The sequence below is a fragment of the Geotrypetes seraphini genome, chromosome 7 (assembly GCF_902459505.1).
Source record: "Geotrypetes seraphini chromosome 7, aGeoSer1.1, whole genome shotgun sequence".
Classification (NCBI taxonomy): domain Eukaryota; kingdom Metazoa; phylum Chordata; class Amphibia; order Gymnophiona; family Dermophiidae; genus Geotrypetes; species Geotrypetes seraphini.
In genome coordinates, this window is record NC_047090.1 from 149,819,103 (window position 1) to 149,845,444 (window position 26,342).

The 26,342-nt window shown below is 38.8% G+C and overlaps 1 protein-coding gene across 7 annotated transcripts in view; it reads left to right on the forward strand.

The window, feature by feature from the left end:
- SYNE2 (spectrin repeat containing nuclear envelope protein 2) overlaps positions 1-26,342 on the forward strand; it is a 654,322-nt gene that overhangs the window by 291,572 nt on the left and 336,408 nt on the right. For all 7 annotated transcript variants that reach the window (XM_033952730.1, XM_033952735.1, XM_033952736.1 and 4 more), the window contains 3 exons: positions 7,040-7,211; positions 13,033-13,188; positions 22,950-23,090. In XM_033952730.1, coding sequence (XP_033808621.1) covers positions 7,040-7,211; positions 13,033-13,188; positions 22,950-23,090 — 469 coding nt within the window. The remainder of the gene's footprint in view (positions 1-7,039; positions 7,212-13,032; positions 13,189-22,949; positions 23,091-26,342) is intronic.

Here is a 26,342-nt window from a genome sequence, read left to right on the forward strand (position 1 = left end):
TACATGTTTCCTTTAGATCAGTAAATGGTTATATGGATAAGTAAGGGGTAAAAGAAACTATAAAATGGTGAGATGATAAAAGTTCATTATAGGTTAAGCAACTACTTCCTTCAATGGTTCCTACTAATAAAACGGAAGACTAAAATCTTTTATGTAATGTACTGAAGAAGTTATATATCTCATTAATACTATATGGTTATCAGGTAAATCTTTATTGGTTTAAAAGGAGAAAGTGATGAGAAAAGGAAAGATAAAGAAAAGGGAAAGAAAGAAGAAAAGAAAGAAAAGGAAAGAAATGAGGAGAGAAGAAAAAGGAAATGGAAAAGAAAAAAGAAAAAAGGAAAAGAAAAAAAAAAGAAAGAAAAAGAGAAAATATCACTGATAAGAAAATAATATTAATTAAATATAGGATATATAACACTGAAAAGTTTTTACAATATAGTAATAGATCCAGTAATGAAAATTAAATATATACTCATTTATATTAATTATATGCTGTTATAGATGAAGAACTGCTTTGAACTTTGGATTTGATTAAGATATCTGGTTTAACACAATATAAATTTTAAGAAAATTTATAAAGATATATTTCTAAGATTAGAGATAACACATGAAAAGGGGAAGGGGAAAAAAAAAAGGAAAAAAAAAAAATGATATTATAATTCTCATTCTATATAACTTTATAACACAATAATATTATAGAGTAAACAAGATCACATACAAACTTTCTTTATATTTATTAATTTTATTGGAATATTTAAGATTTTAAGGATTCTATTTTCAGAATTATACAATATATAATCATTCAATAAGAATATATATTGGATGTCATTTATTATATATAATTATTAATTGATATAAAATATTAATTGTTTCTGAATTTATAAAAGTCTACTTTAATGTAAAACGAGAATAGATCTTTGGGGTTTTTTTTTTTTTTATGTAATCAAACTATAAATTGACTTAAATGGATTTAGATATTTTATAATTTGATAAATTCAGATAAAATCTTTCCACAACTTATGATTAATTATATAAATTGAGATTTAGTATATTAAATTAATTGAAATTGTCAATTTGGATATATCCTTTATTTATTATATACATTTTTTCCCGTAATCTATATTATAACAAAGAAACAAGAGTGGATATTTAATTTTTTGATAGAATATATGTAAAATTTTATTTACATCATATATAAATTTAAAGATAGCTGTTTAAATTTGAGATATTAGCTTGTGAGGAGTTATTTATACCTGATCTTACTTGCGTTTCCAAGTTTTCGTATTTAATTGGGGATGGAAGGGAGGGAAAGGGGGAGGGATGGATAATGAAGGGTGGGATATAAAAAGGGGGGGTCATCTAAATATTATTGATTGGGAAATTGACTTATTATTCAATATTCACAATTTAACTTTTGATAGAACAAGTGATGAGATTACCTAATGGATATTAAAATACTGTCTTTAAATGTTAATGGTCTTAATCATCCGATAAAAAGGAAAAAAGCTTTGTTATTTTTAAAACAGCAAAATGCGGATATTTACTGCATACAAGAGACACACCTGTCTAATATAGAATCTCAAAAGCTGGAAGGAGGATGGATTAAACATTGTTTTTTCTCATCGGCTGTTGGGAAAAAGGCTGGTGTTGCTATATTGGTGAATAGGAAATGTTCTGCCTCCTTTAAATTTAAGGCATCGGATTCTCATGGAAGATGGATACATCTGGAAATGAGCATGGGAAATACTACCTTGTCGCTTTTTAATGTATATGCCCCTAATTCGAATCAGCCAGAATATTTTAAGACTCTACAACAACTGATTCTCCCACTGGCTACATCTAATATGATAGTAGCTGGGGATTTCAATGCTGTCATGGATCCTCTTTTGGATAAAAATCCTAAAAGATTTATAAAATCTTTGGGATTAGATAATTTTGTACAATCTTGTAATTTGAAAGATATTTGGCGTATACTTCATTTTGATGGCCGGGAATTCTCTTTCTGTTCTCATGTTCATAAATCTTTTTCTAGAATAGATTATATTTTTGTTTCAAATCAATTAGTACATCAAGTTACGCAGGCTGCCCTAGATCCAATTATTTTATCAGATCATGGTGGAGTGTGGATTGAACTTAAAAGCAATGAACAAGATACAAATAGACCTATATGGAGATTTGATAATACATTACTTGCTGAACCAAATTTTTATGAAATTATATTAGAAAAAATAAAAGATTACTTCCAACTTAATGAAACAGATGAGATCTCTATGGAAACTTTATGGGATGCCTTTAAGGTAACCATAAGAGGTCAACTAATTTCTTATTCGGCTCATCTTAAAAAACAGATTAAAAAACAGTTTTCTGATTTAGAAAAAGAAATTAAAATTTTGGAATCAAAACTAATAGAAAAATGGGACTATTCTACACAACAAGAACTTTTAAAATTTAAAGGAAAATTTCATGAGATTTCATCTAAATTGATTAGAAAAGATTTATTTTCTCAGCAAGCTTTATATTATGGAAACTCAAATAAGTCGGGAAGAATATTGGCAAATTATTTAAAAGCTAAAAAAAGAAAGACAAAAATAGTTGCCATTAAAGATGAATTTGGAGATATGCATAATCAAAATAAATCAATTTTAAAACAATTTTTACAATTTTATAGATCCCTTTATTCTTCTGAGACTTATTTAGATAAAGAAAAAGATGGTTTAAGTTTTTTGAAAGTATTAGAGGGTCCTAAGGTTCCCGAGCATATAAAAAGAAGTTTAGAAGAACCAATATCACTAAAAGAATTAGGAATAGCTTTGAAATCCCTTAGAGTAGGATCCGCTCCAGGTGGTGATGGATATACAGTAGAATTTTATAAATCTTTTCAAAATACCCTATTACCTTATTTATTAAATTTATACCAGACTCAACTAACTAAGAGTTGTATTACAGGCACTATGGCAGAATCTTTAATCATAGTTTTACCCAAGCCAAATAAAGATCCCACTTTGGTCTCAAATTATAGACCTATTTCCTTAATCAATGTAGATAGTAAACTTTTAACTAAGACATTAGCTTTAAGATTGGCTAAAGCTCTCCCTTTCATAATAGGTATGCATCAAACAGGATTTGTTGCTCAAAGACTTTCTTCTCATAATACTAGACTGGCTTTTCATATGTTATATTTGACAAAAGCCATGAATGATCCGGCTTTTTCTGTTTCTTTGGATGCAGAGAAAGCTTTTGATCGAGTGGAATGGACATTCATGTATCAGGCAATGGACTGGTTTGGTATAGGTTCAGGATTTATACAAATAATTAAAACGTTGTATAGCTCCCCTGCTGCTAGATTATATATCAATAATACATTTTCAGAACGTTTTAATTTACGGAGAGGAGTTAGACAAGGTTGTCCATTATCTCCTTTACTTTTTGATATTGTTTTGGAACCCTTAATATTAGCTATTCAGCAGGTAAAGGAGATACAAGGTATACCCCGTTCAGATAGGGAATATAAAATATCAGCATATGCAGACGATATCTTGCTTTATTTGAGAAATCCAGAAAATACCATTCCATGTTTACTTGAATTAATTGAAAAATTTGGAAAATTTTCCGGTTACAAGATAAATTGGAATAAATCAGAAGTTCTTCCACTAAATGTACATTGTACAAAAGGTTTATTTGACCCATTTTCTTTCATTTGGAAGGAAGATGGTATTAAATACTTAGGAATTTGGATTGCAAAAACAATAGATGATACTATGAAAATTAATGAAAAAAATTTATTACAAAAAGTAAAAGAAATGTGTGAGCAATGGAATCCTTTACACTTATCTTGGTGGGGGAGAGTACAAACTGTTAAAATGATGATTTTACCTGTAGTTTGTTACCAAATGGGTATGATACCTATTTTTTTTCAGGGATCTTTTTATAAAAAAATAAATAGGATTCTAACCAATTTTATTTGGCTGGGAAAAATTCCTAGAATTGCTTTAGTGTCTTTGCAAAGACCTATTGTGGAGGGTGGGGTAAATTTTCCAAATTTTTATAGGTACCATCAAGCCTATATTTTGCGACAAGGTATGTATTGGATCCTCCCAGAGCCCATTGACAATATTCCAGATTGGTTCTGGTTAGAGTGGAGACTTATGTTTCCACTACGTCTTGGCCACATAATTAGTATCAAAATGCCAAGGTTATATAAAGATCATAAAATATTTATGGATACCTGGAAAACTTTAAGGTATATAAATAGTCTGACTCCTATTCCGATAAATAAATCAACAATTCAAACAATATGGTTAAACCCCAAGATCAAAATAGGCGGTTTTAAAATCATTTGGAAGCATTGGATGTTAGCAGGGATACGTACTTTAGAAGATGTAATAACTAATGGTAAACTGCTTGACTTTTCACAATTGCAACATAAATTTGGCTTAAACAATTCACAATATTTTAGATGGTTGCAATTGAAGCAGACCATTCAGGTAGGGTTCCCTGAATGGAAAAATCTTAACAATTATCATAGCCTAGAATTCTTATGCTTTCAGGTGGCTTCTACTGGACACAGGCTGCAATGTGGTATAAATTAATATCTGGATATATAAATAAAAAACCAAAAAATGGTCTTAGAGACATTTGGAGCATTGAGATTAAGCATCAAATTAATGCATCTCAATGGCCACGACTTTGGTCTTGGAGGATAAGATGTACAGTATCAGCATCTATGAGACAAACATGGTTTTTTCTTTTGCATAGAGCTTTTTGGACCCCCACACGTTTACATAGAATAGATAGCTCTAAGTCTAATAAATGTTGGCACTGTCATCTTGAGGCGGGGACATTAGATCATCTTCTATTCTATTGTCCATATATATTAATATTTTGGAAATCAATTTGGCCTCAAATAAATAGGATGATGGACAATCCAGTAGCCTTGACTTATGATACTATTCTATTTGGTACAACAATGAGAGCAAAAAGTCAAATTTCGTCACATAATAATAAACTTTTATTCATATTAACTGGAATAGCAATTCAACAAATAACATGTAACTGGAAAAATTATGATAGACTAAGTTATAACTTCTGGTGGAATTCGGTATGCCATATATATAAAATGGAGCGCACAATAGCAACACAGAAAGGATATTTTGGTAAATTTCTGAAGATTTGGAGACCATTAACAGATTTTTGTAATAATTAATAACATTTTCCCATAATAAGAAAATTGGTAAGCGGGGATATGGGTGGGTACTATTTCATTTATCTCACAATTTGTATAAATTAATTAATGTATTTTCAAATACTATGTTAGAATTTCTGAAATATGAAAGGAGGGCTTGGGGAGGGTTATTTTATTTATATATTATCTAAGAATATGAATATATTGTATTTAAAATATTAATGAAAGAAAATCAAGTGTGTATTTATAAGATTATATGTATTTTTCTGATACACTTGTTGTAATATGAAAAAATGAATAAAAATAAAAATAAAAAAAAAAATAAAAAAAAAGATAAATCATAAGCTGGAAAGAAAAATAAAATAAAACTTTGTCTTCAATCCACGGTTTCAGCGTCAGTGATGAAGTGGAGCAAGTAAGTTTAGGAGGAGCGATTGACGTTTCCAGAAAGGGCTTCTTCAGGGAAGAGACTTGGCCGACAGTCCCAGGATGCCTATGTCTCCTCCCCTGCGATGTTCTCCCATCCATGCATTCCCTCCCAGACACACTGCCCGTGCCCCAGCCGCTCCAAGGAGGCTGCCTCAGATGAGGCCCACGGTGAATGCAGGATTCTCTCCTCTGCGGGAAAGCCGCCCGGAGCCGACAGTCGATCTTCTTAGCGGATTGCATGGGGGGAAGAGTTCACACTCTTGGTAGGATCGGGTCTGTGTGCTCTCGGTGGTTGTGGCTGGTCTCGTTGCTGCTTAGGTGTAAAAGCAGTTGATCTCCCACTGCTGCTGATATTTAAAAGCAGGCAGATTGTCCAGGGAGAGGAGCTCTGCATTCAAACTGCCATCCTCCTCGCCTCCAAGTTCCGGAATGTTGGAGTCCTTCACCCCTTTTACGTCTAAGCTAAAATCTACTTCTCAGTGCTTTTGCTAAGATCATTTTGATACCAGTGTTGTAGTGAGAAACTGAGTCAACGTGAACTCCCCCGAAGAAAGTTTTGATTGATTCGACAGCCCCTGTTGAAATTTGCTAAGGGTCTTGGGAGAGTAAATGTTTTTATATAACTAATTTTGAAATTTTCTGAAACAAAATTAATTGCAAGGATTCTTTAGGTTGTATCAAGTGTACGGCGCCCTCATAAAAATAAGAAGGAAAAAGAGAAAAGCACTTTGAGAAACCATTTCTGTACAAATTGTTCAGAAGTTTGGTTTTTTTTTGGGATAAATTACATTTTTTTTCTGTAGCTCTTGTATTTTTGATGATTTGTTTCCTCTGCTTGTAGCTAGAGTTTTAAGATACACCAGCAAGTTAGTGTATGTAGAGAATGACAAGGGGGACAAATGTTTTCCCGTCCCCGCAGGAACTCGATTTCCCCATCCTGTCCCCATGAGTTTTGTCGTCGTCTCATTGTTAGCTCTGCCTTAACCGCACAAGCCTCGAACACTTATGATTTTAAAGCAGGGGTGTCAAAGTCCCTCCTCGAGGGCCACAATCCAGTCGGGTTTTCAGGATTTCCGCAATGAATATGCATGAGATCTATTAGCATACAATGAAAGCAGTGCATGCAAATAGATCTCATGCATATTCATTGGGGAAATCCTGAAAACCCGACTGGATTGCAGCCGTCGAGGAGGGACTTTGACACGCCTGTTTTAAAGTGTTTGAGGCTTGTGCAGATGAGGATGAAGCTTGCAAGAATGGGGCAGGGGGACAGGGGCAGATCCCACTGAAGCGATCCATTCATTTTATTCACTTTTAGAAATCGGAAAAAAAATACAGTACTGGGAATCTGGCAAAACTACCATTAATATGCGAATTATTGCATCCGCTTCAGCCAAACTAAACTTTCTGAAAATTTTGTTCTAGTCTTTGTAAGAAAACTCGGAAGAGAAAGCACTCGGTGCAATCAGAGATTCAGGATCGAGATCACATCAAAGAGGAAATAAAAGCCATTATGGACTCGCTGCTGAATAATGCATCATCTTGTTTCCAGAATCTCTGCAATGTGGATCCCAATGAAAAGGCATCACGCTTGGAGGTAAAGAGAAAGTTGACCCTTCACTATTGCAGCCTCTGTGCATGTAAGATCAGTTATGAGTTTTTCCTTGATTTTCACTTCCATAAAGTTTTGTATCCACTGTGACACTCTTTTTTTTTTTTTTTGTAAGTCTTTATTAATTTTAAAATATAAATAGTGCAATACAATGAATTTAAACATAAACAAATCAAGAAACGCACTTTAAATATGCAAATAATTAAAAAAACACTCATTTTCTCCCCCCTCCTTAACTAATAAAGTAGATACACATTTATAATTTCCATACAATAAATAAAATAGGAATAACAAACAATGATACATTTACCACCACCCTCCCACCCTGGATGTTTAAGGAGGTCAGATAAAAAGAAAAGGTACTTGACATCTATTGTGACTCAATAAATGATGCCAATGGGCTCCACACCATGTTAAATACTTTACTATAACCTAAAATTTCAGCATTCATTCTTTCATATTTATAACTAGAACACAAGTTTGCCCACCAGAAAGTATAATTAAGTTGATCATAACATTTCCAATTGCGTGTTATCATTTGAATGGCTACTCCCGTCATTATTAAGAAAAATCAGCTTGAATTATTAGTTGCCTGGGGATGGAGATGTAGGTTTTGCATGACCAATGCGTGTTCCAAATCAGAATAAGATAATGGGTGGGAGGGGAGGGAAAATAATGGGTGGGTTAGGGGATAAATTTTCAATGAATGTGCTAGGAGCTAATCATGTAAACAATCATAGAATATTGATTAAGTATAATTATTAATCAGATGGATCTAAAAATGTATTCGCTGAATGTCAATGGTTTAAATCATCCTATTAAGAAGAAGAAATTATTATCGTTCCTTAAAAATCAAAATGCGGATATTTATTTTATTCAAGAAACTCATCTTTCGGAAATTGAATCAAAAAAATTATCTGGAGGTTTTATTTCTAAATGTTTATTTGCACCGGCTTTAAAGAAAAAGGCTGGAGTGGCTGTTCTAATAAATAAAAAATGTAATGCAGATTTTAAACTAATTAATTATGATCCCTTAGGAAGATGGGTGCATGTCGAAATGGTTCTGGGAAATACTACCCTGAATTTATTCAATTTATATGCTCCTAATACGAATCAAATGGAGTTTTTTAAACAAATTCAACAATTGCTCTTACCACTGGCTACATCTAATTTAATAGTAGCAGGGGATTTCAATGCTGTAATGGATCCGATATTGGATAAAAAACCAAGTAAAGTTATGAAATCATTAGGCTTAGATAATTTGATACTATCTTGTGATTTAGTAGATATATGGCGAATTCTTCATTTTAATGATCAGGAATTTTCTTTTTGTTCTCAGGTCCATAAATCCTTTTCACGAATTGATTATATATTTGTTTCTAATAATATAGCGCAGCGTGTCTTAAAAGCAGTAATTGATCCCATTATAATTTCAGATCATGCTGGTGTGTGGATTAATCTTCAAAATTATGATGCTGAAAACTCTGATTTAATTTGGAGATTTAATAATGATTTATTAGCGGATTCAAAATTTCTTGAAGATTTCAAAATAAAAATGCAAGAATTCTTTCAATTTAATGAATCAGATGATATTAATGCTGAGATCTTATGGGATGCTTTTAAAGCAACTATGAGAGGAAATATTATTTCATATTCAACATTTATTAACAAACAAAAAAAAAAAACAATTTATTGAGATGGGAAAGCAAATTAAATTATTAGAAAATAAATTAATTGAGAAATGGGAAAATAATACATTACAAGAATTATTAAAATTAAAAGTTAAATACAATGAAATTTCTTCTCAAATTGTGAGGAAAGACATTTTCAACAAACAAGTACAATATTATGGAAATTCAAATAAAGCTGGTAAATTATTAGCAAACTTTCTAAAAGCAAAGAAAAGAAAATCTAAGATTATTGCAATTAAAGATACAAAAGGTAACACACATACCAACACAAAAGATATTATAACACAATTTCTTGATTTTTATAAAGAATTATATACTTCCAATTCTTATAAAAATAAAGAACAAGACGGATTAACTTTTTTAAATTCATATATTGGACCAAATATTCCAGATCATATAAAAGGAAGTTTAGAAGAACCTATATCTTTAAAAGAATTAGAAACAGCATTGAAGTCTCTTAGAGTTGGATCCGCTCCAGGTGGAGATGGGTATACTGTTGAATTTTATAAATTTTTTCAAAATATCATATTACCACATCTGTTAAATTTATATCAATATCAAATAAAGAATGGAAAAATTTCTGGTACTATGGCAGAATCAATAATTATAGTCTTACCAAAACCAAACAAAGATCCTACTCTGGTTTCAAATTACAGGCCTATTTCATTATTGAATGTGGATAACAAATTAATGGCTAAAGTATTAGCATTAAGATTGGCAAAAGCTCTCCCTTTCATTATTGATGTACATCAAACAGGATTTATTGCTAAAAGACATTCATCAAATAATACTAGATTAGCATTCCACTCATTAAATTTAGCAAAAAATATAAATGATCCAGCTTTTTTAATATCTTTAGATGCAGAAAAAGCTTTTGACAGAGTGGAATGGAATTTTATATACCAAGCTTTACAATGGTTTGGTATAGGATCCTGTTTTATTGAAATGATTCAGACATTGTATAGCTCTCCTGGAGCAAGATTATATATTAATAATAATTTATCAAATAGATTTAACTTGCACAGGGGAGTTAGGCAAGGATGCCCTCTGTCTCCTTTACTTTTTGATATTGTCCTAGAACCTTTATTAATTGCAATAAACAAAACTAAGGAGATAGAGGGAATATCATTTAACAATTTTGAATTTAAAATATCTGCATATGCAGATGATATATTATTATATTTAAGAAAACCGGAAACTACTATTCCATGTATACTTAATTTAATAGAAACATATGGTACTTTTTCTGGATATAAAATTAATTGGAACAAATCTGAAATTCTCCCAATAAATGTTCATTGTACCAAAGGATTATTTGACCCATATTCATTTATTTGGAAAGATGATGGTATAAAATACTTAGGAATTATGATCAAAAATACAATTGAAGACACAGTCAAAGAGAATGAAAAACTTTTATTGAAAAAAATAACAGAAATGTGTGAGCAATGGAATCCATTACATCTTTCTTGGTGGGGAAGAATTCAAACAATTAAAATGATGATATTGCCTGTGGTTTGTTACCAAATGAGTATGATTCCAATATTTTTTCAGGGGTCATTTTATAAAAAACTTAACAATATTCTTACAAAATTTGTTTGGTGTGGGAAAAGATCAAGAATCGCTTTAGTATCATTACAAAGACCAATTATGGAAGGGGGGGTAAATTTTCCAAATTTTTATAGGTATCATCAAGCCTATATCTTAAGACAGGGTATGTATTGGATTCTCCCAGAGCTTCTAGAAAATGTACCAGATTGGCTATATTTAGAATGGCGGCTCCTGTTCCCTTTATATCCAGAACAGTTAATAACTATAACAATGCCTAAAAGATACAAAGACCACAGAATTTTATTTGACACTTGGAAAACATTGAGATATATTAGTAATTTATCACCTGAACCTATTGCTAAATCTCTAAATCAATCAATATGGATAAACTCCAGGATCAGAATTGGCGGATTTAAAATCGTCTGGAAACAATGGATAAATGCAGGAATAAGAACATTGAATGATATCATATCAGAAGGCTCACTGCTTAGTTTTTCACAATTGCAAAATAAATTTGGATTAAATAAATCACAATATTTTAAATGGATGCAATTGAAGCAGGCCATTCAGGTAGGGTTCCCTGAATGGAAAAATCTAAATAATCAATATAGTTTACAGGTTCTATGTTTCCAGACGGATTTGTTGGGTCACCAAGCCGCAAAATGGTACAAATTGATATATGGATTTTTAAATAAAAAAAAGAAAACAGGTCTTAGGGATATTTGGAGTATTGAGATAGGTCAGACAATTTCTGAATCTCAATGGCCACGATTTTGGTCCTGGAGATTAAGATCTACAAGGTCAGCATCTATGAATCAAACATGGTTATTTTTATTACATAGAGTATTCTGGACCCCAACGCGCCTGCAAAAAATAGATAGTACTAGATCTAATAGATGCTGGCATTGTAAATTGGAAATAGGGACGTTAGATCATTTAATCTTTTTTTGTCCCTTTGTAAACGCATTTTGGAATTTAATTTGGCCCCAAATTAATAAGTTACTAGAGAATCACGTAGGACTCTCGTATGACACCATATTATTTGGTACTGCAATGAGAACTAAGAGTCCGATTTCAGCAAACAATAATAAGCTATTACTGATACTAACAGGAGTCGCCATGCAACAAATTACTCAAAATTGGAAAGATTACACCAAATTAAATTATACGTTCTGGTGGAATTCTGTTTGTCATATTTATAAAATGGAAAAAATAATAGCGTTACAACAGGGAAATCATCTTAATTTTAATAAAATTTGGCAACCATTGACAAAATATTCTAATGATTAGTTCTTAGCACAATGATAAATAATTATATATGAATGGGGTGGGATTTGACTAATTAATGGAAATATACTATATAAAAAGGGGATGGGAATTATATTTTATATGCTAATGTATAATCTTTATCATATTATATTTTAAATACGATGTATTATTAATGATAATATTTTAAATATGTAAAAAAACTTTATTGTATATTATATTACTCAAATATTGTAAGAATGGAAAACTTATAAATAAAAATTTAAAAAAAAAAGAAAAATCAGCTTTTATAACGATCCAAAGAAGGTTTAACATGTAATAAAGTACCACAAATCCACTGTGACTCTTAACAGATTTTTTTAAACAGTTTTGGAATGTATTTTTAAAGGCCTTCTACATAATAGGAAATACTGTATGTCGTATGATACGTGGAATAGTCTACCTAGTAGAGGTAGTGGAGACAAAGATTGTGTCTGAATATAAGAAAGCATGGGACAGGCACATGGGATCTCTTAGGGAGAGAAAGAGATAGTGGATGCTGCGGATGGGCAGACTGGATGGGCTACTTAGCCTTTATCTGCAAATGCTTCGACGCCCATTCAATTCCTATGACCGTTGGAGCATTACTGTGCCGGCCCGTGTTGCCGGCTTTAGTAAAAGAGGGTATGAGTGAGGGGTATTTTCAGGAACAGTCAGTATTCATAGGTAGTCAAGAGGGTTGTTTTTTTGGGGGTTTCTTATTTATTTTTAGTATTGATATACCACTTATAGCCTAATTGGTTTACATCAGGGGTATCAAAGTCCCTCCTCGAGGGCCGCAATCCAGTCGGGTTTTCAGGATTTCCCCAATGAATATGCATGAGATCTATTAGCATACAATGAAAGCAGTGCATGCAAATAGATCTCATGCATATTCATTGGGGAAATCCTGAAAACCCGACTGGATTGCGGCCCTCGAGGAGGGACTTTGACACCCCTGGTTTACATTCAGGTACCAAGCATCTTTCCCTATCTGTCCCAGTGGGCTGACACTCTATCTAATGTACTGGGTCACAAGGAGCAGTGTGGGATTTGAACCCACAACCTCAGGGTGCTAAGGCTGCATGCTCTAACCACTACACCACACACACTTAACCAAAGTGGGGAACAACAATACATACAAAATAAATAATATACAAATCAACAAAAACATAACAATCAGCAAAACCTCAAAGGTATACTGCAGCTTCACGGCGGTTCATCTAAAGTTTAGGTGTTCCTGTCTTGGAAGTTACTGTATTCCCTCTCTGTTTATCCAGGAGCTGCAGGACCTAATTAACAAAGAGAAGCTGAAAACAGATTGTATCATGGAAAAGCTGCGAATCAAGTATTCAGAAATGTACACAACGCTTCCTGCAGAGATTGGAACCCAACTGGAGGAATGCAAGAGAGTGCTGCAAGACACGGATGATAAGGTAACGATGATTGTCTTAGGACTAGAGGATGAGGAACTCAGTTCATGTATTGTTGCCATTAGGACAAATACTATCCTTTCTAAGCTTTTAATTAGCATAGCAGTGCATAGATTATATATGAAAACAATTGGTCCCATCCCACGTAGGCTCTATTACCAACTGCTGGAACAGTTCTCCTTGTAGAGAATCCAGGATCTCCCTACTTCTAGAAAACCCCAATCAACATCTGGCATGTTAAAATCACCTGTTAGCAAGACTTCCCCTTTTACAGCTATATTCTGAATGTCTGCTGTTAAATCTCTGTCCACTTCTGTCTGTGAAGGAAGCCTGTATATCACGCCAGTGTAAATACATTTTCCATTTCCTCTTTCCTGATTGGCCCACAGTGCCTCTTCCTTACCCTGCAGATCCTGCAATTGTGTGGTTTTAATATGATCTTTTATAATGCCACTCCCCCATCATTTTCTTCCTATCCTGTCTTTCCTAAACAGTTTATAGCCCGGTATAACTCTATCCCAGACATGGTTCTCCGTGAACCACATCTCTGTGATCGCCACTAAATCCAACTCAGCCTCTTCCATCACAGCCTCTAGATCCAGAACCTTGTTTCCCATATGTCGAGCATAACTAGTGTTTCTGCCAGGCACTTGTGACCTGGATTAGCAACTGTTTGCAATAAGATATTGGGCTAGATCATGGGTAGGCAATTCCGGTCCTTGAGAGCCGGAGCCAGGTCAGGTTTTCAGGATATCCACAGTAAATATGCATGAGGTAGATTTGTATCTCAAGGAGGCAGTGCATGTAAATCCATCTCATACATAGTCATTGGGGATATCCTGAAAATCTGACCTGGCTCCGGCTCTCAAGGACCGGAATTGCCTACCTCTGGGCTAGATAGACCCATGGGCAAGTATAGCTATTTCTATGTTCTTCTGTATCTTTTTTTTTTTTTTTTTGTCTTTGGCAAGGTACAGCCTCTAGAACTGAACACAGTACTCAAAGTGCAGCACCTGTGACTTGTATTTTCTGCTGATTATGGCCCTCTCTATATAATTGGGCATCCTTCTGATCTTGGCCACCTCTGTATTATTGTTTCTCCACCTTGAACTCCTCAGACACTATCACCCCAAGGTCACTTTCCTGGTCCATGCACAACAGTCTCTTATGTCCTGTTGCATACACCTCCTTTGTGTTTGCACCCCAAATGTATCACTTGACGTATCTTAGGATTCCAGTTTAATTATCAAGCATTCATCAGTGCTTCTAATTTATGTAGATCGCTTCTCGTGCTTTGTACTCCCTCAAAGTTTTGCCAATCTTTGTGTCATCTGCAAAAGCCATGCTTCTCTTTCTAACCCTTCAGCAATGTCACTTACAATAATATTGAACAGAATTGGCCCCGGGATGGATCCTCGAAGTGCTCCATTGCTCACACAAATCCAGTTTACCACCATCCTCTTATCTGTCAGTCAACCAATTTTTGATTCAGTTTAACCCTTTGGATCCCATCCTTAAGCTGCTCAATTTATTCACGATTCTTCTACATATTTACTAATACTACTATTATTTATTATTTATAAAGTGCTACCAGACGCACGCAGCGCTGTACAACATCAATATCAAAGGCATATAATATGCATATTATTGTGCTGTGGTGTCAGAACTTAGTACATCCTGCCCTTAACTGGCCAGTAGCCTTTTCTGGCCAGTTAAATCACTTTGAATATCTTTACTGAATGGTTTGTAATCTGTGCCATCTCTATATGTATTTTTGTCAATCATCCTTTTCCAGGCTTTTCTTCTATGAACAACATATAGGTGTATTGATTTAGCATTTCTGTGATCCCTCATCATTTTTCACACATCAGCCTTCATCACTTTAAAGCTTTGGTCTCGAACTCAAACCCTTTGCAGGGCCACATTTTGAATTTGTAGGTACATGGAGGGCCGCAGAAAAAATAGTTAATTTCTTATTAAAGAAATAACAATTTTGCATGAGGTAAAACTTTTTATAGTTTATAAATCTTTCCTTTAGGCTAAGTCTTAATAATAATATTGTCATTTATAGCTAAAGAGACATATGATCAAGAAACTGTTTTATTTTACTATTGTGATTACGATAAACATACCGAGGGCCTCAAAATAGTACCTGGGGGGCCGCATGTGGCCCCCAGGCCACGAGTATGAGACCACTGCTTTAAAGTCTTGTAATTTCACCACTGGCCTTCCTCCTTTTCCCCAATATAACTGAAAAATCTCTTATCCACCTCACTTTGCATATTTAGCAATTTTTGTAAACTTTTTTTTTTTTTTTGGTAATCTTTATTGATTGTCCAAACTAATGCAAAGTGCTAGAAAATATTTGACATTAATAAACAACATAAGCACTAAAATTCAATCAATAACCATACAGAAGAAAAATATCCCTCCCCATCTAACAAATTAATCAAAGAATAACCAAAAAGATATCTTCCCCCCCACACCCTGTCCTGGACGTGTGTAAAAAGAAACAAAAAAATTTAAACAAACTCAACTATGTTGAAGTAACAAAGGATGTCAACGGGCCCCAAACCATCAAGGTTGCATTTATTCGATTGACCACCTAGTGTCAAGCTATCAAAGTGGTTTACATTTCAAAAATAAGCAACAGAGTGAAAAGAATTACAATCCAATGTGCTAACAGATTATAGGTTTGCCATGTTCCACTAGACCCTGGGTCCGCAGCAGCCTGCCTCCTTAAATCAGCCTGTTATATATTAAAAGTTAAATGAAATGGTCGAGTCTTCCACATGGTTTTAAACAAGGGAAGAGAGTCCCTTTTGTGCAATGATAAAGGGAAGGCATTCTGATGTATTGGCCCAGCTACGCTAAACACTGATTTCCAGAAAGTACCTAAAGATACTTCCTGGACTGAGGGAATAGTCAGTAGATAATGTTGGGTAGAGCACGGGACCCTTGTTGGAGTGTAGGGCAAGAAATTCAAAGAGAAATAAGGGGAATGTGAACTTTTTTTTTTTTTTTCCAATTCTTTATTCATTTTTTAAAAACTTACAATAAGTATAACAACATTTATAGCATTTAAAATTCAATTACAACACTTAATATTCTGTTAAACACTATATCAGACTTTATTCCCCCTCCCCCCTAATCAATTACATTCTTTAAATTCCAGAAAACCTACCACAAACCCCATTCTTATATACCTTATTTAATGTTCAAATAATAATAAAAAAAAACCTCCCCCCTCCCCCATCCTGGATATGCATTTTTAAGGAAAAAGAGAAAAAAGAAAAATAAATATTCAATCATTCCAATATTTTGTTAATGGCTCCCAAATCTCCTGAAATTTTCTAAAATTCCCCTGCTGTGTGGGAATGTGAACTTAGGATTTTAAAAATCAGTAGCAAAGTCTTATACATAATATGATATTCCATGTTCAATTTGCAACAGTGGAGTTACATGGTCAAACTTGTTGGTATTGAAAATCAATTTAACAGCAATATTTATGTATTTTGGATCATGCTTTTAGCATCCTGGGGTTTTTTGTTGGTTTTTTTTTTTTTACTTTTTCAGCTTTATGCAATGTTCATGTTTGTGTCCCTCCGTTTGTGATCTATATTTTCTCCCTGGACAGGGATCTTGCAGCCACACAAGAAGGTGACGTCCCCGTGACGGAGCCGACCCGGCAGTCTAAAAGCTGCAAAGCTAAAGAGCTTTGCGCATGTGCCAGCCCTCCCGCCCGAAAGTATCCCACCTGGCCCCTATATAAGCACACCCCCAACCGACATAAACAGTTTTAAAAGTTTCCGCGATCTATCTGACTCGGTAGTCTTAACGGGGTCATCCCGTTTCCTTATCGCTTCAACTTTTATTACCAACATTTCTCTTCTACACGATTTTGATTTAGCAGCGCTCTGGTTTAGCATGCCTGAAAAAGCCAAACCTGGTTTTAAACGCTGCTCCACGTGCGACCTCAAGATGTCGGCGACTGACCCGCACGCCTCCTGTATCCATTGCCTGGGTCCCCTCCACCGGACGTCTTCCTGCGCTCACTGCGCTAAATTAAACAAGCGCTCGCTCAAAATTCGAGCGCTTAAACTAAAAGAATTTGAGCTCCCGAACGCGGCCTCCGCTTTCTCCTCCGCCTGCCAGCAAGGAGCATCGGAGCCGCAGGGACTGCCTCCCAAGGTGCCGAAGCTGATGCTTCGCAAACCAGCTCAGGCACCAGCGTCTCCTGCGTGTGGCACGTCGGGGCCGATGACGTCACACGCAGGGACGCTGCCTATTGGCTCCCTTGCTCCTCCACTGCCTATTGGCTCAGTGACTGCTCCCACTGGCCAATCCCGGCAGGATCGCTCTCTCTCGGTCCCGACCTCGGCACCGACTGACTCCAGCCGTCGGCACCGTGCTCCTTCTCATACAGAGCCTGCAGCCCAGCGTTCTGCCTCCCCAGACCGGCATCTGCACTCTGCTTCAGCCAGCCCACCCAGGAAACTGAAGAGGAAATCTAAACACCTTCTTTCCTCTAGTTCCTCCTCCTCCTCGGGCTCTCCTCCTACACTGTCTGCTGCTGCTGCTCCAACCCAGGATCCTCCCCAGCTCTCTCACCAGTCTCAGCCTCTGATGCAGCCTGCACTTTTTCAACTTTTCCAGCAGTTCCAGCTCTTTCAGCAACAACAACTGCTCTCTGCATCTCCTCCGCTCCTCTCCGCTCAGCCTATTGAACAGGGCACTCAGCTTACATCCGCACCTCATCTGGTCCAGCATGATGCCCATCTCTCCGACTCTGTCTCCACTACCTCTTCTATGACGGTGGAACTGGAATCTTACTATGCTTCCTCCTCGCGCTCTCCCTCGCCTGATCTACAGATGGATCCCCTGCTCTCTTCTCTGGCTCATGAGGATACTCCGTCTGAGCGGGATAGGGCATCACCCCCAGAAGACACCTCCTACCCACGCTTCCTGTCCAGGATGGCGTCTTCTTTACAATTGACCACCACGGCCCAGCCAGACCCCCGGGAACAGAGGCTTCAGGTGCTTAAGTATCTTCATATTCCAAAAGAAGTGGTCTCTTTGCCCCTTCATGCTACTCTGGCTGATTCTCAGAAAGCAATCTGGAACACCCCCTACTTGTCCCGGGTCACGAAACGCAGTTTGGAACATAAATACAAGGTTCAGGATGTAGCGGGGTTTGGCAAAACTCAACTCCCTCACCAATCCCTGGTTGTCCGCTCTGCCTTGCGGAAATCCAAGTCCTCCAAGGACTTCGCATCTACTCCACCTGTCCGCGAGATGCGCATCATGGACTCCATGGGTAAACGAGCATACCAAAATTCCATGCTGTCTGGGCGAATTGCCATCCATCAGTTCTTCTACATCCAATACCTCTATTCCAACATGGAGGATATGAGGAAACTGGTCGAGACCTTGCCGGTGCCCATGCAGGAGGCTTTTAATGCCGTCCTCTCCAACTTCGAAGAATGCTCCAAGAACCTTATCCGGGTGGCTGACGATGCCTTTGATACAGCCATGAGGGGAGCGGCTACAGGTATTTCCACCCGCAGACTGGCATGGTTGCAATGCTCTAAACTGGGGGTGGACATCCATGCAAAGGTGGCAGATGCTCCTTGTCTCGGAGACAGCTTGTTTGGAGACAAGGTTAAGGATCTTATTGAGGGGCTTAAAGAGGATTGCACCACACTGGATGCTCTGGAGGAGGATACCGCACATCACTCAAAACAGCCCTTTAAGAAGCAGCTACCTTCTCAACGGCAGTTCCAGACCAGGAAGTTGTTTTCTTCTGCCAGACAGTTTGCTCCATATCCGCAGAAGCAGTTTCGGCCCTATCGACGGCAATCCTCCAACAGAGCCCCCAGAGACCGTCGCTCTCCTAAACCCGCTCAACCTGCGGGCCAGAAGCCCCAACCCTCTTTTTGACAACCCTCCCCTTCCCGCTGTCCCGGTGGGAGGTCAGTTGAGGTTTTTTCTCCAGACCTGGCGGGATATAACCACAGACACCTGGGTCTTGCGCATCATTCAACATGGATACCGCCTTCGCTTCCTGGCTCCTCCTCCTTGGTCCCACCATTCCCTCCAACCATCTCACCTGCTTCCTTTGCAACAGGAGTTGTCTCGGTTGCTGGACATTCGGGCCGTAGAGCCGGTCCCCGAACACCAGTGGGGCCAGGGGTTCTATTCCCAATACTTCCTCATTCCGAAGAAGACGGGGGGCGTTTGCCCGATTTTGGACCTACGGAACCTAAACAAATTCATATTAAAGGAAAGGTTCCGCATGCTCTCGATCTCCGCCATTGCTCCTCTGCTCCAAGTCGACGCTTGGCTCACGTCCATAGACCTTCAGGATGCCTATCTGCATATTCCCATACATCCCTCTCACAGGCAGTATCTCCGTTTTGTGTTTCAGAACCTTCACTACCAATACACGGTTCTCCCTTTTGGCCTCTCGTCAGCACCAAGGGTCTTTTCCAAATGTGTCATCCCCATAGTAGCACATCTGCGCAAACAGGGCCTGTCCATCTTCCCCTACCTGGACGACTGGCTCATTTCGGCTATGACGCCCTGCCTCGCCCGCCACGCTTTGAGCCAAACCGTCAACCTCCTTCTACAGTTGGGATTTCTCCTCAATTTTCCAAAGTCCCATCTCCTCCCATCTCAATCGCTGCAATTCATCGGGGCAACTTTTCAGACTCAGCAGGCTATGGTTTTCCTCCCGTCACTGCGAGCACAAGTCATCCAACAGCTGATGTCCCCCTGGTACCCAGGGCTCTGGGTCACAGCCAGGGACGTTCTCACCTTGCTAGGACACATGGCGGCCACAGTGCAAGTGCTGCAGTTTGCTCGCCTAAAGATGAGACCTATCCAATGGTTTCTCAAAACCCATTGGAACCAGTTCCTTCAGCCTCTTTACACGCAGCTACAATTAACGCCCCAAGTGCTTCAGGACTTGCAATGGTGGTTTCACGTGGATCCCCTCTCTCACGGGCTTCCATTTCATCCTCCTCAGCCTACTGTCACCATCACAACGGATGCCTCCAAGAAAGGCTGGGGCGCTCATCTCCTCTCTTGGTCCACGCTGGGAACCTGTTCCCCCGCATTAGCTCGCTGCAGCATCAACTTCCTGGAACTGCATGCCATCCATCTCGCTCTGCAGGTGTTCCAACACCACTTGCACTGTCAGATCATCCGAATCCGCACCGACAACCAGGTTGCCATGTTCTATGTGAACAAACAGGGGGGGATGGGCTCCTCTCGCCTATCCCGCGAAGCAGTCTCCATTTGGAACCTCACTCTCCAGTTCCACTCCACCCTGCAGGCGGTCTACCTTCCGGGCACGGACAACCAGCTCGCAGACAGACTCAGCAGGCAACTCAGTCCTCACGAATGGTCGCTTCGGAGCACAGTTACGCGAAAACTTTTTGCAAAATGGGGCACTCCTCACGTCGACCTCTTTGCATCCCAGACGAATGCCAAATGTCCCAGATTTTGCTCCAGGTACGGAGAACCAACCAGTCTGGCAGACGATGCGTTCCTCCTCCACTGGTCTCAGCATCTCCTCTATGCGTTTCCTCCGATTCCTCTTATTGGAAAAGTCCTTCAAAAGGCCATCACAGACAATGCCTCCCTGATCCTCATCACACCGTATTGGCCGCGACAAGCCTGGTTCCCCGTCCTCCTCAACCGGGCTTCTCAGGCTCCTTGGATTCTCCCGCAGTTCCCGGATCTTCTCACACAACACGACGGTCAGTTGCTACACCCCAATCTTCCGTCTTTCAAATTGACAGCCTGGCTCCTGCTCCCACGCTGACTGGGGACTCTGCCTTCCCTCCGGAGGTCCTACACATCCTTCTTGCCTCCAGAGCTCCTGCGACTCAACGCTCCTACTCCACCAAGTGGACCCGTTTCCAGCGCTGGTGCTCCACCCGTCGTGTTCACCCCAGCACCTCGCCCTTGGCTCAAGTCCTCCGCTACCTTACCTCTCTGCAGGTCTGCAGATTATCCTACAACTCCATTCGCCTTCATCTGGTGGCCATCTCAGTGTACCATGACCCCGTGGACGCGGTCTCTCTGGTACGCCATCCTGTGGTCAAGCGCTTCTTCAAAGGACTTCTTCATCTGCATCCTCCCCTCCGACCTCCTGTGCCGGTCTGGGATCTCAACCTCGTGCTGCAGGCTCTCATGGCTCCCCCATTTGAACCTCTCTCGGGCATACCACTCAAATTTCTTACCTGGAAGACTCTATTCCTGGTAGCTATTACCTCGGCTCGCCGCATTGGAGAACTCTATGCCTTGGTATCCTATAGTCCCTATACCCAATTTCTTCATGACAAAGTGCTGTTACGCACTCATCCTAAATTCCTGCCCAAGGTGGTCTCGGCCTTCCATTTGAACCAATCCATTGTGCTGCCTACTTTTCATCCACCCCCTCACCCTTCGCCGGAGGCCGAACGACTCCACACACTGGACTGTGCCAGAGCTCTCCGCATCTATTTGGACAGAACTGCGACTCCTCAGCGCCCGTCTTAGTTGTTCCTCTCCATCCGTCCATCTTCCTCTCCTAGACCAGTTTCGAAGTAGACCTTGTCCTCTTGGATTACCCAGCTCATTGCGTACTGTTACGCCTCCGGTCCTGCTCTTCAGGAGATCCCTCCGCATGTCACGGCTCATGACCTCCGAGCTATGGCTACCACCTGGGCTAACCTTCGCCTCGCTCCTCTCCAAGAGATCTGTCGAGCGGCCACCTGGTCCAGGATTCATACCTTTGCCAAACACTACTGCCTTGATGTGGAATCTGGCGCAGATGCATCACTGGGTTCTAAGGTCCTGCAAGCGGCATTGTGAGGCGTCAACATCCCTACTCCTCTCCGTCTCAGGTAACAGATCTTTATTATTATTATGATAGCATATGGTTATTCTGTTACCTTCAGCTCGGGAGGCACCTTCTTGTGTGGCTGTAAGATCCCTGTCCAGGGAGAAATAGAAGTTGCTTACCTGTAACGGTAGTTCTTCTTGGACAGATGATCTTACAGCCACACAATCCCGCCCTGCCTCCCCTATTGTTGCCGCCAGCTTTATACCGAACTGTTTATGTCGGTTGGGGGTGTGCTTATATAGGGGCCAGGTGGGATACTTTCGGGCGGGAGGGCTGGCACATGCGCAAAGCTCTTTAGCTTTGCAGCTTTTAGACTGCCGGGTCGGCTCCGTCACAGGGACATCACCTTCTTGTGTGGCTGTAAGATCATCTGTCCAAGGAGAACTACCGTTACAGGTAAGCAACTTCTATTTATGAACGCTACCTTTTTTGCTTGATTTTTGCAGCCGCTTCATTGGTGAACCATATCAGTTTTGTTTTCCTCTTGCTTTTATTTGTTTTCCTTACCTAAAGATCTAGCTCTTTTCAGTTTAGCTCATTGTTTTTCCAGCTCCCTTTTTCCCTCCCACCCTGCCAGCTGCTCTTGTCAGCTCAAGTTTCACAGGTGGGCAAAAAGCGCCGAGAGAGGCAACAGCTGTTTGGCCTATATCTGCCGTCATGTTTCTGTATTTCTATAGGGCCTGGGATAGGCATGTGGGATCTCTCAGAGAGAGAAAGAGATAATGGTTACTGCGGATGGGTAAACTAGGCCATTTGGCCTTTATCTGCCATCATGTTTCTATGATAGTTCTTTACCTGTTGGTTTTGTTGATGTCTAGCTCATGTTGTATTAAACAGCTTAATTTGAATTTTTGTTTTTTCTTTGCAATAGGTCAGAGATGAAGTATTGCAAAGTTCGCCTCATTATATGATGAATAAAAAAGTAGAGGAAATTAACAATGGCCTTCAAACAGTTGAAAAGATGTTACAGCAGAAAAGTGAAAACCTTGAAAAAGCTAAAGAAATTCAAAAGGTAATATCATTAACACTGTGCTCATAGGATAGAGCTGAGAATCACGTTAGGGGGCTTAAAGGAACATTCATAAATAGGAAAATGACCACTGGTATTTCATAGCAGAGGTAAAAGGCAGGCATTCTGTCTGAATAAAATTAAAGAGCAATACCGTACTCATATACATTTTATTTAGAAAATCCTATGATAATTGTCTTAAAATTTTTGTCATAAAAGTAACTGCATTTTTTAAAAAAATATGCAACAGTATTTCTACAAGTCTCTCCTATCTTAGTGCTAGTGGAAATAATAACTATAGTTTCTCTATCAACTTTTATTTCTCGTGATGGGGGGAAAAAGCCTTTATGGTATTATTGATGAATATCATTAAGTAGCAGTTACAGTTGATGCAAAAGGACTCAAAGTATGACTAGAAGAGTAGCCAATTTGCTTCAGTTTTTAAGAGCAGGTTGACGTGGTCTTGATTTTGCCGCACTGGCCTACTCACTGCCCCGATTCCCTGTGAGAAATGGGACCATAAATTCACTCTGCAGTGGGGTAACAGGAAGACATGAGTAGCCTGCTCTGAAAACAGGAAGCAATTTGGTATCTGAATGAGCCGTGCTTGTCACAATCTAGTAATATCTGCTATTTAGATCCTTGGCTTCCATGTCTTTCAATCAGCTTCAGTGAAGTTCTGGGGATGAGGATGGATTCATTTTCACATTAGGCTTGATTTTAGAACAAGAAACCTAAATGAAACGTCCTAAACAGCAACTATGTATAAAGGCAGCAGAAACACCAGTGCCCCAGATACAAAACTTAGGCCTCCTTTTATGAAACTGCAACAGCAGTTTCTAGCTCGGGGAGGCACGCAAAATGGCCCCAGCTGCTCCCGACGCACATTGAGTTCCCAGAGCCAACCCCAATAGTGTGCCAATTTATGTCTGCTCTGAAAAGATATAGCTTTATGACTGAATTACAAAATATGAGCAAACATTGCAACTCTGCCTCCACTTCACTCAAAAGTACAATAGAGACACAATAATTATAGTATAAATATACAGATGGTATAAATAGGTAAGATACACATATATTTATGTATTATAACACCTTTACTGTAGCTCGTGTAATCTGCTCAGAATTGACTTCCCAGTCATTGGTAGCGATATAGAAGCTTCCAATAAACAATAAACCCTAAGAAAGGCTAAAAGCTGTATAATTTAAGAGCGCAAATGGTACTTAAATTTATTTATTTATTTAAAAATTTATATACCACATACAACTATGCGGTTTCTATATCACATACATAAAATCTTGTTTCCCTCCAATTATCACATATAACATAGACATGTCAAGACAACATTGTTAATTGTCCCTGTTATAATAGGGATAGAGCACAAATTCAATCAATTCAGAAGTACAAACAAGCTTTGAATCATACATTGATGCCAGAAAAATTCTAAAAGGCGATTATCAACTGAAATATATCTTAGGCATTGGCAAATAATTGAGTTTTCAGCATTATCTTAAAATTCATCCTCCCCATACAAAACTGCACTAAGGGCTCCTTTTACTAAGCTGTGCTAGCAGTTTTAAGCTAGACGCTAATGCCTCCATTGAGCTGGCATTAGTTTTTCCGCGTAGCACAGGGCTTAACGCACGCCAATCTGCAGCGCGCGCTAAAAATGCTACCGCAGTTTAGAAAAAGGAGCCCTGAGTTATAGACTAACATATATTAAACACCTAACACAGTTTTGTGAATAGGCCCCCAAAAGCTTCAAAATTAATGGTGTAAGAGTAAAATAAAAATTATAAAGAGTCAGGCTGAGTCAGACAAATAGTTCATCAAGCTTGGCATTCTGTTCTCAGTAGGGTCCAGTCCAGGTCACCTGACCTATTCATCAGATTTTAAATAGAAAAGCCCAATTCTTACTATATACTCCCTAAAGCATGAAATAAGGCCACTTAAGGCTATCCAGCTATATGATAGCTAATGGATTTGCCTTCTAGGATTTGAGAAAATCCACTGCTTATTTAGCAAAAGCAACATATTGCCAGGCACTTGTGACCTGGGTTGGCCACTGTTGGAAACAGGATACTAGGCTTGATGGACCTTTGGTCTGTTCCAATATGACAGCTCTTATGTAGCTAAACCTTTCCTAAATTTGACTATACAGTGTTACCTTGGTTTACGAGCATAATTCGTTCCAGAAGCATGCTCATAATCCAAAGTACTCGTATATCAAAGCACATGTCCCCATAGGCCACAATGTAAACTCTCGCTCCAACAACACGCGCACCACTTACAAGCAAGCAGGATGTCCTGCATACTTGTACGTGGTGCGCGTGTTGTTGGAGCGGCGCCGGCTTGACAGGGGAGTCCAGAGGTCCTGCGCATGTATCTGGAGGATGGCCAGCTTGAATCGGAAGCCGGGAGGCGCTGGTGGACGACAGAAGCATTGGCCGAAGAGGGAGGAGAGCCGCAAGGGGACCCCGGGGAAAGGAAACCACCATGCTGCAAGAGCTGCAGCACCCAAAGGCAGGTACCCAACCCTGTGCCACCATAGTGAGAGCTCGTATAGCGAGTCAACACTCGTTTTGCGAGACGAAAGTTTGCTGAGTGTTTTGCTCGTCTTGCAAAACACTCGCAAACCGGGTTACTCGCAAACCGAGGTTCCACTGTATTTTGCCTGCAAATTCCATGGTTTGATTATGCATTGACTAAAAAAACAAAACATTGGAGAATTTGCCTTAAATCTGCCATAAGTTAGTTTCCTGACTTGTTCCATAGTGCTATAATTTAGGAACAATATTACTGCTTGTAGTGCCTACCTTAAGAGTACTGTAAAATAAAACCCAATGTAATGCATGGCAGGTAACCCAGACTAAATAACCATAAGCCATCAGTGTTTCAATATACCACTGCCACCAGCTTTCAAAGACAAATGTCTCCAGCTTGAGAAATAAGATTGACAGGGTTAAAGGGACAATTGATAACACCATGAATCATCATGTAAAATTAAAGATTTTCTTTTTGATTGATGGTCCCTTTAACCCAGTGTAGGACTAGGGCTGGGACTGGCTTGCACCAGGAGGCCAGTAAGCAGTCCCTCTCAGACTTTTATCCAATCCACTTGCTCCATTACAAAATCCTGAGTGGAGTAGAACGGGTATAAGTGGATTGATTTTTCGCTTTGTCATAAATTACAGACTAGGGGACACTCGATAAAGTTACAGGGAAATACTTTCAAAACCAACAGGAGGAAATAT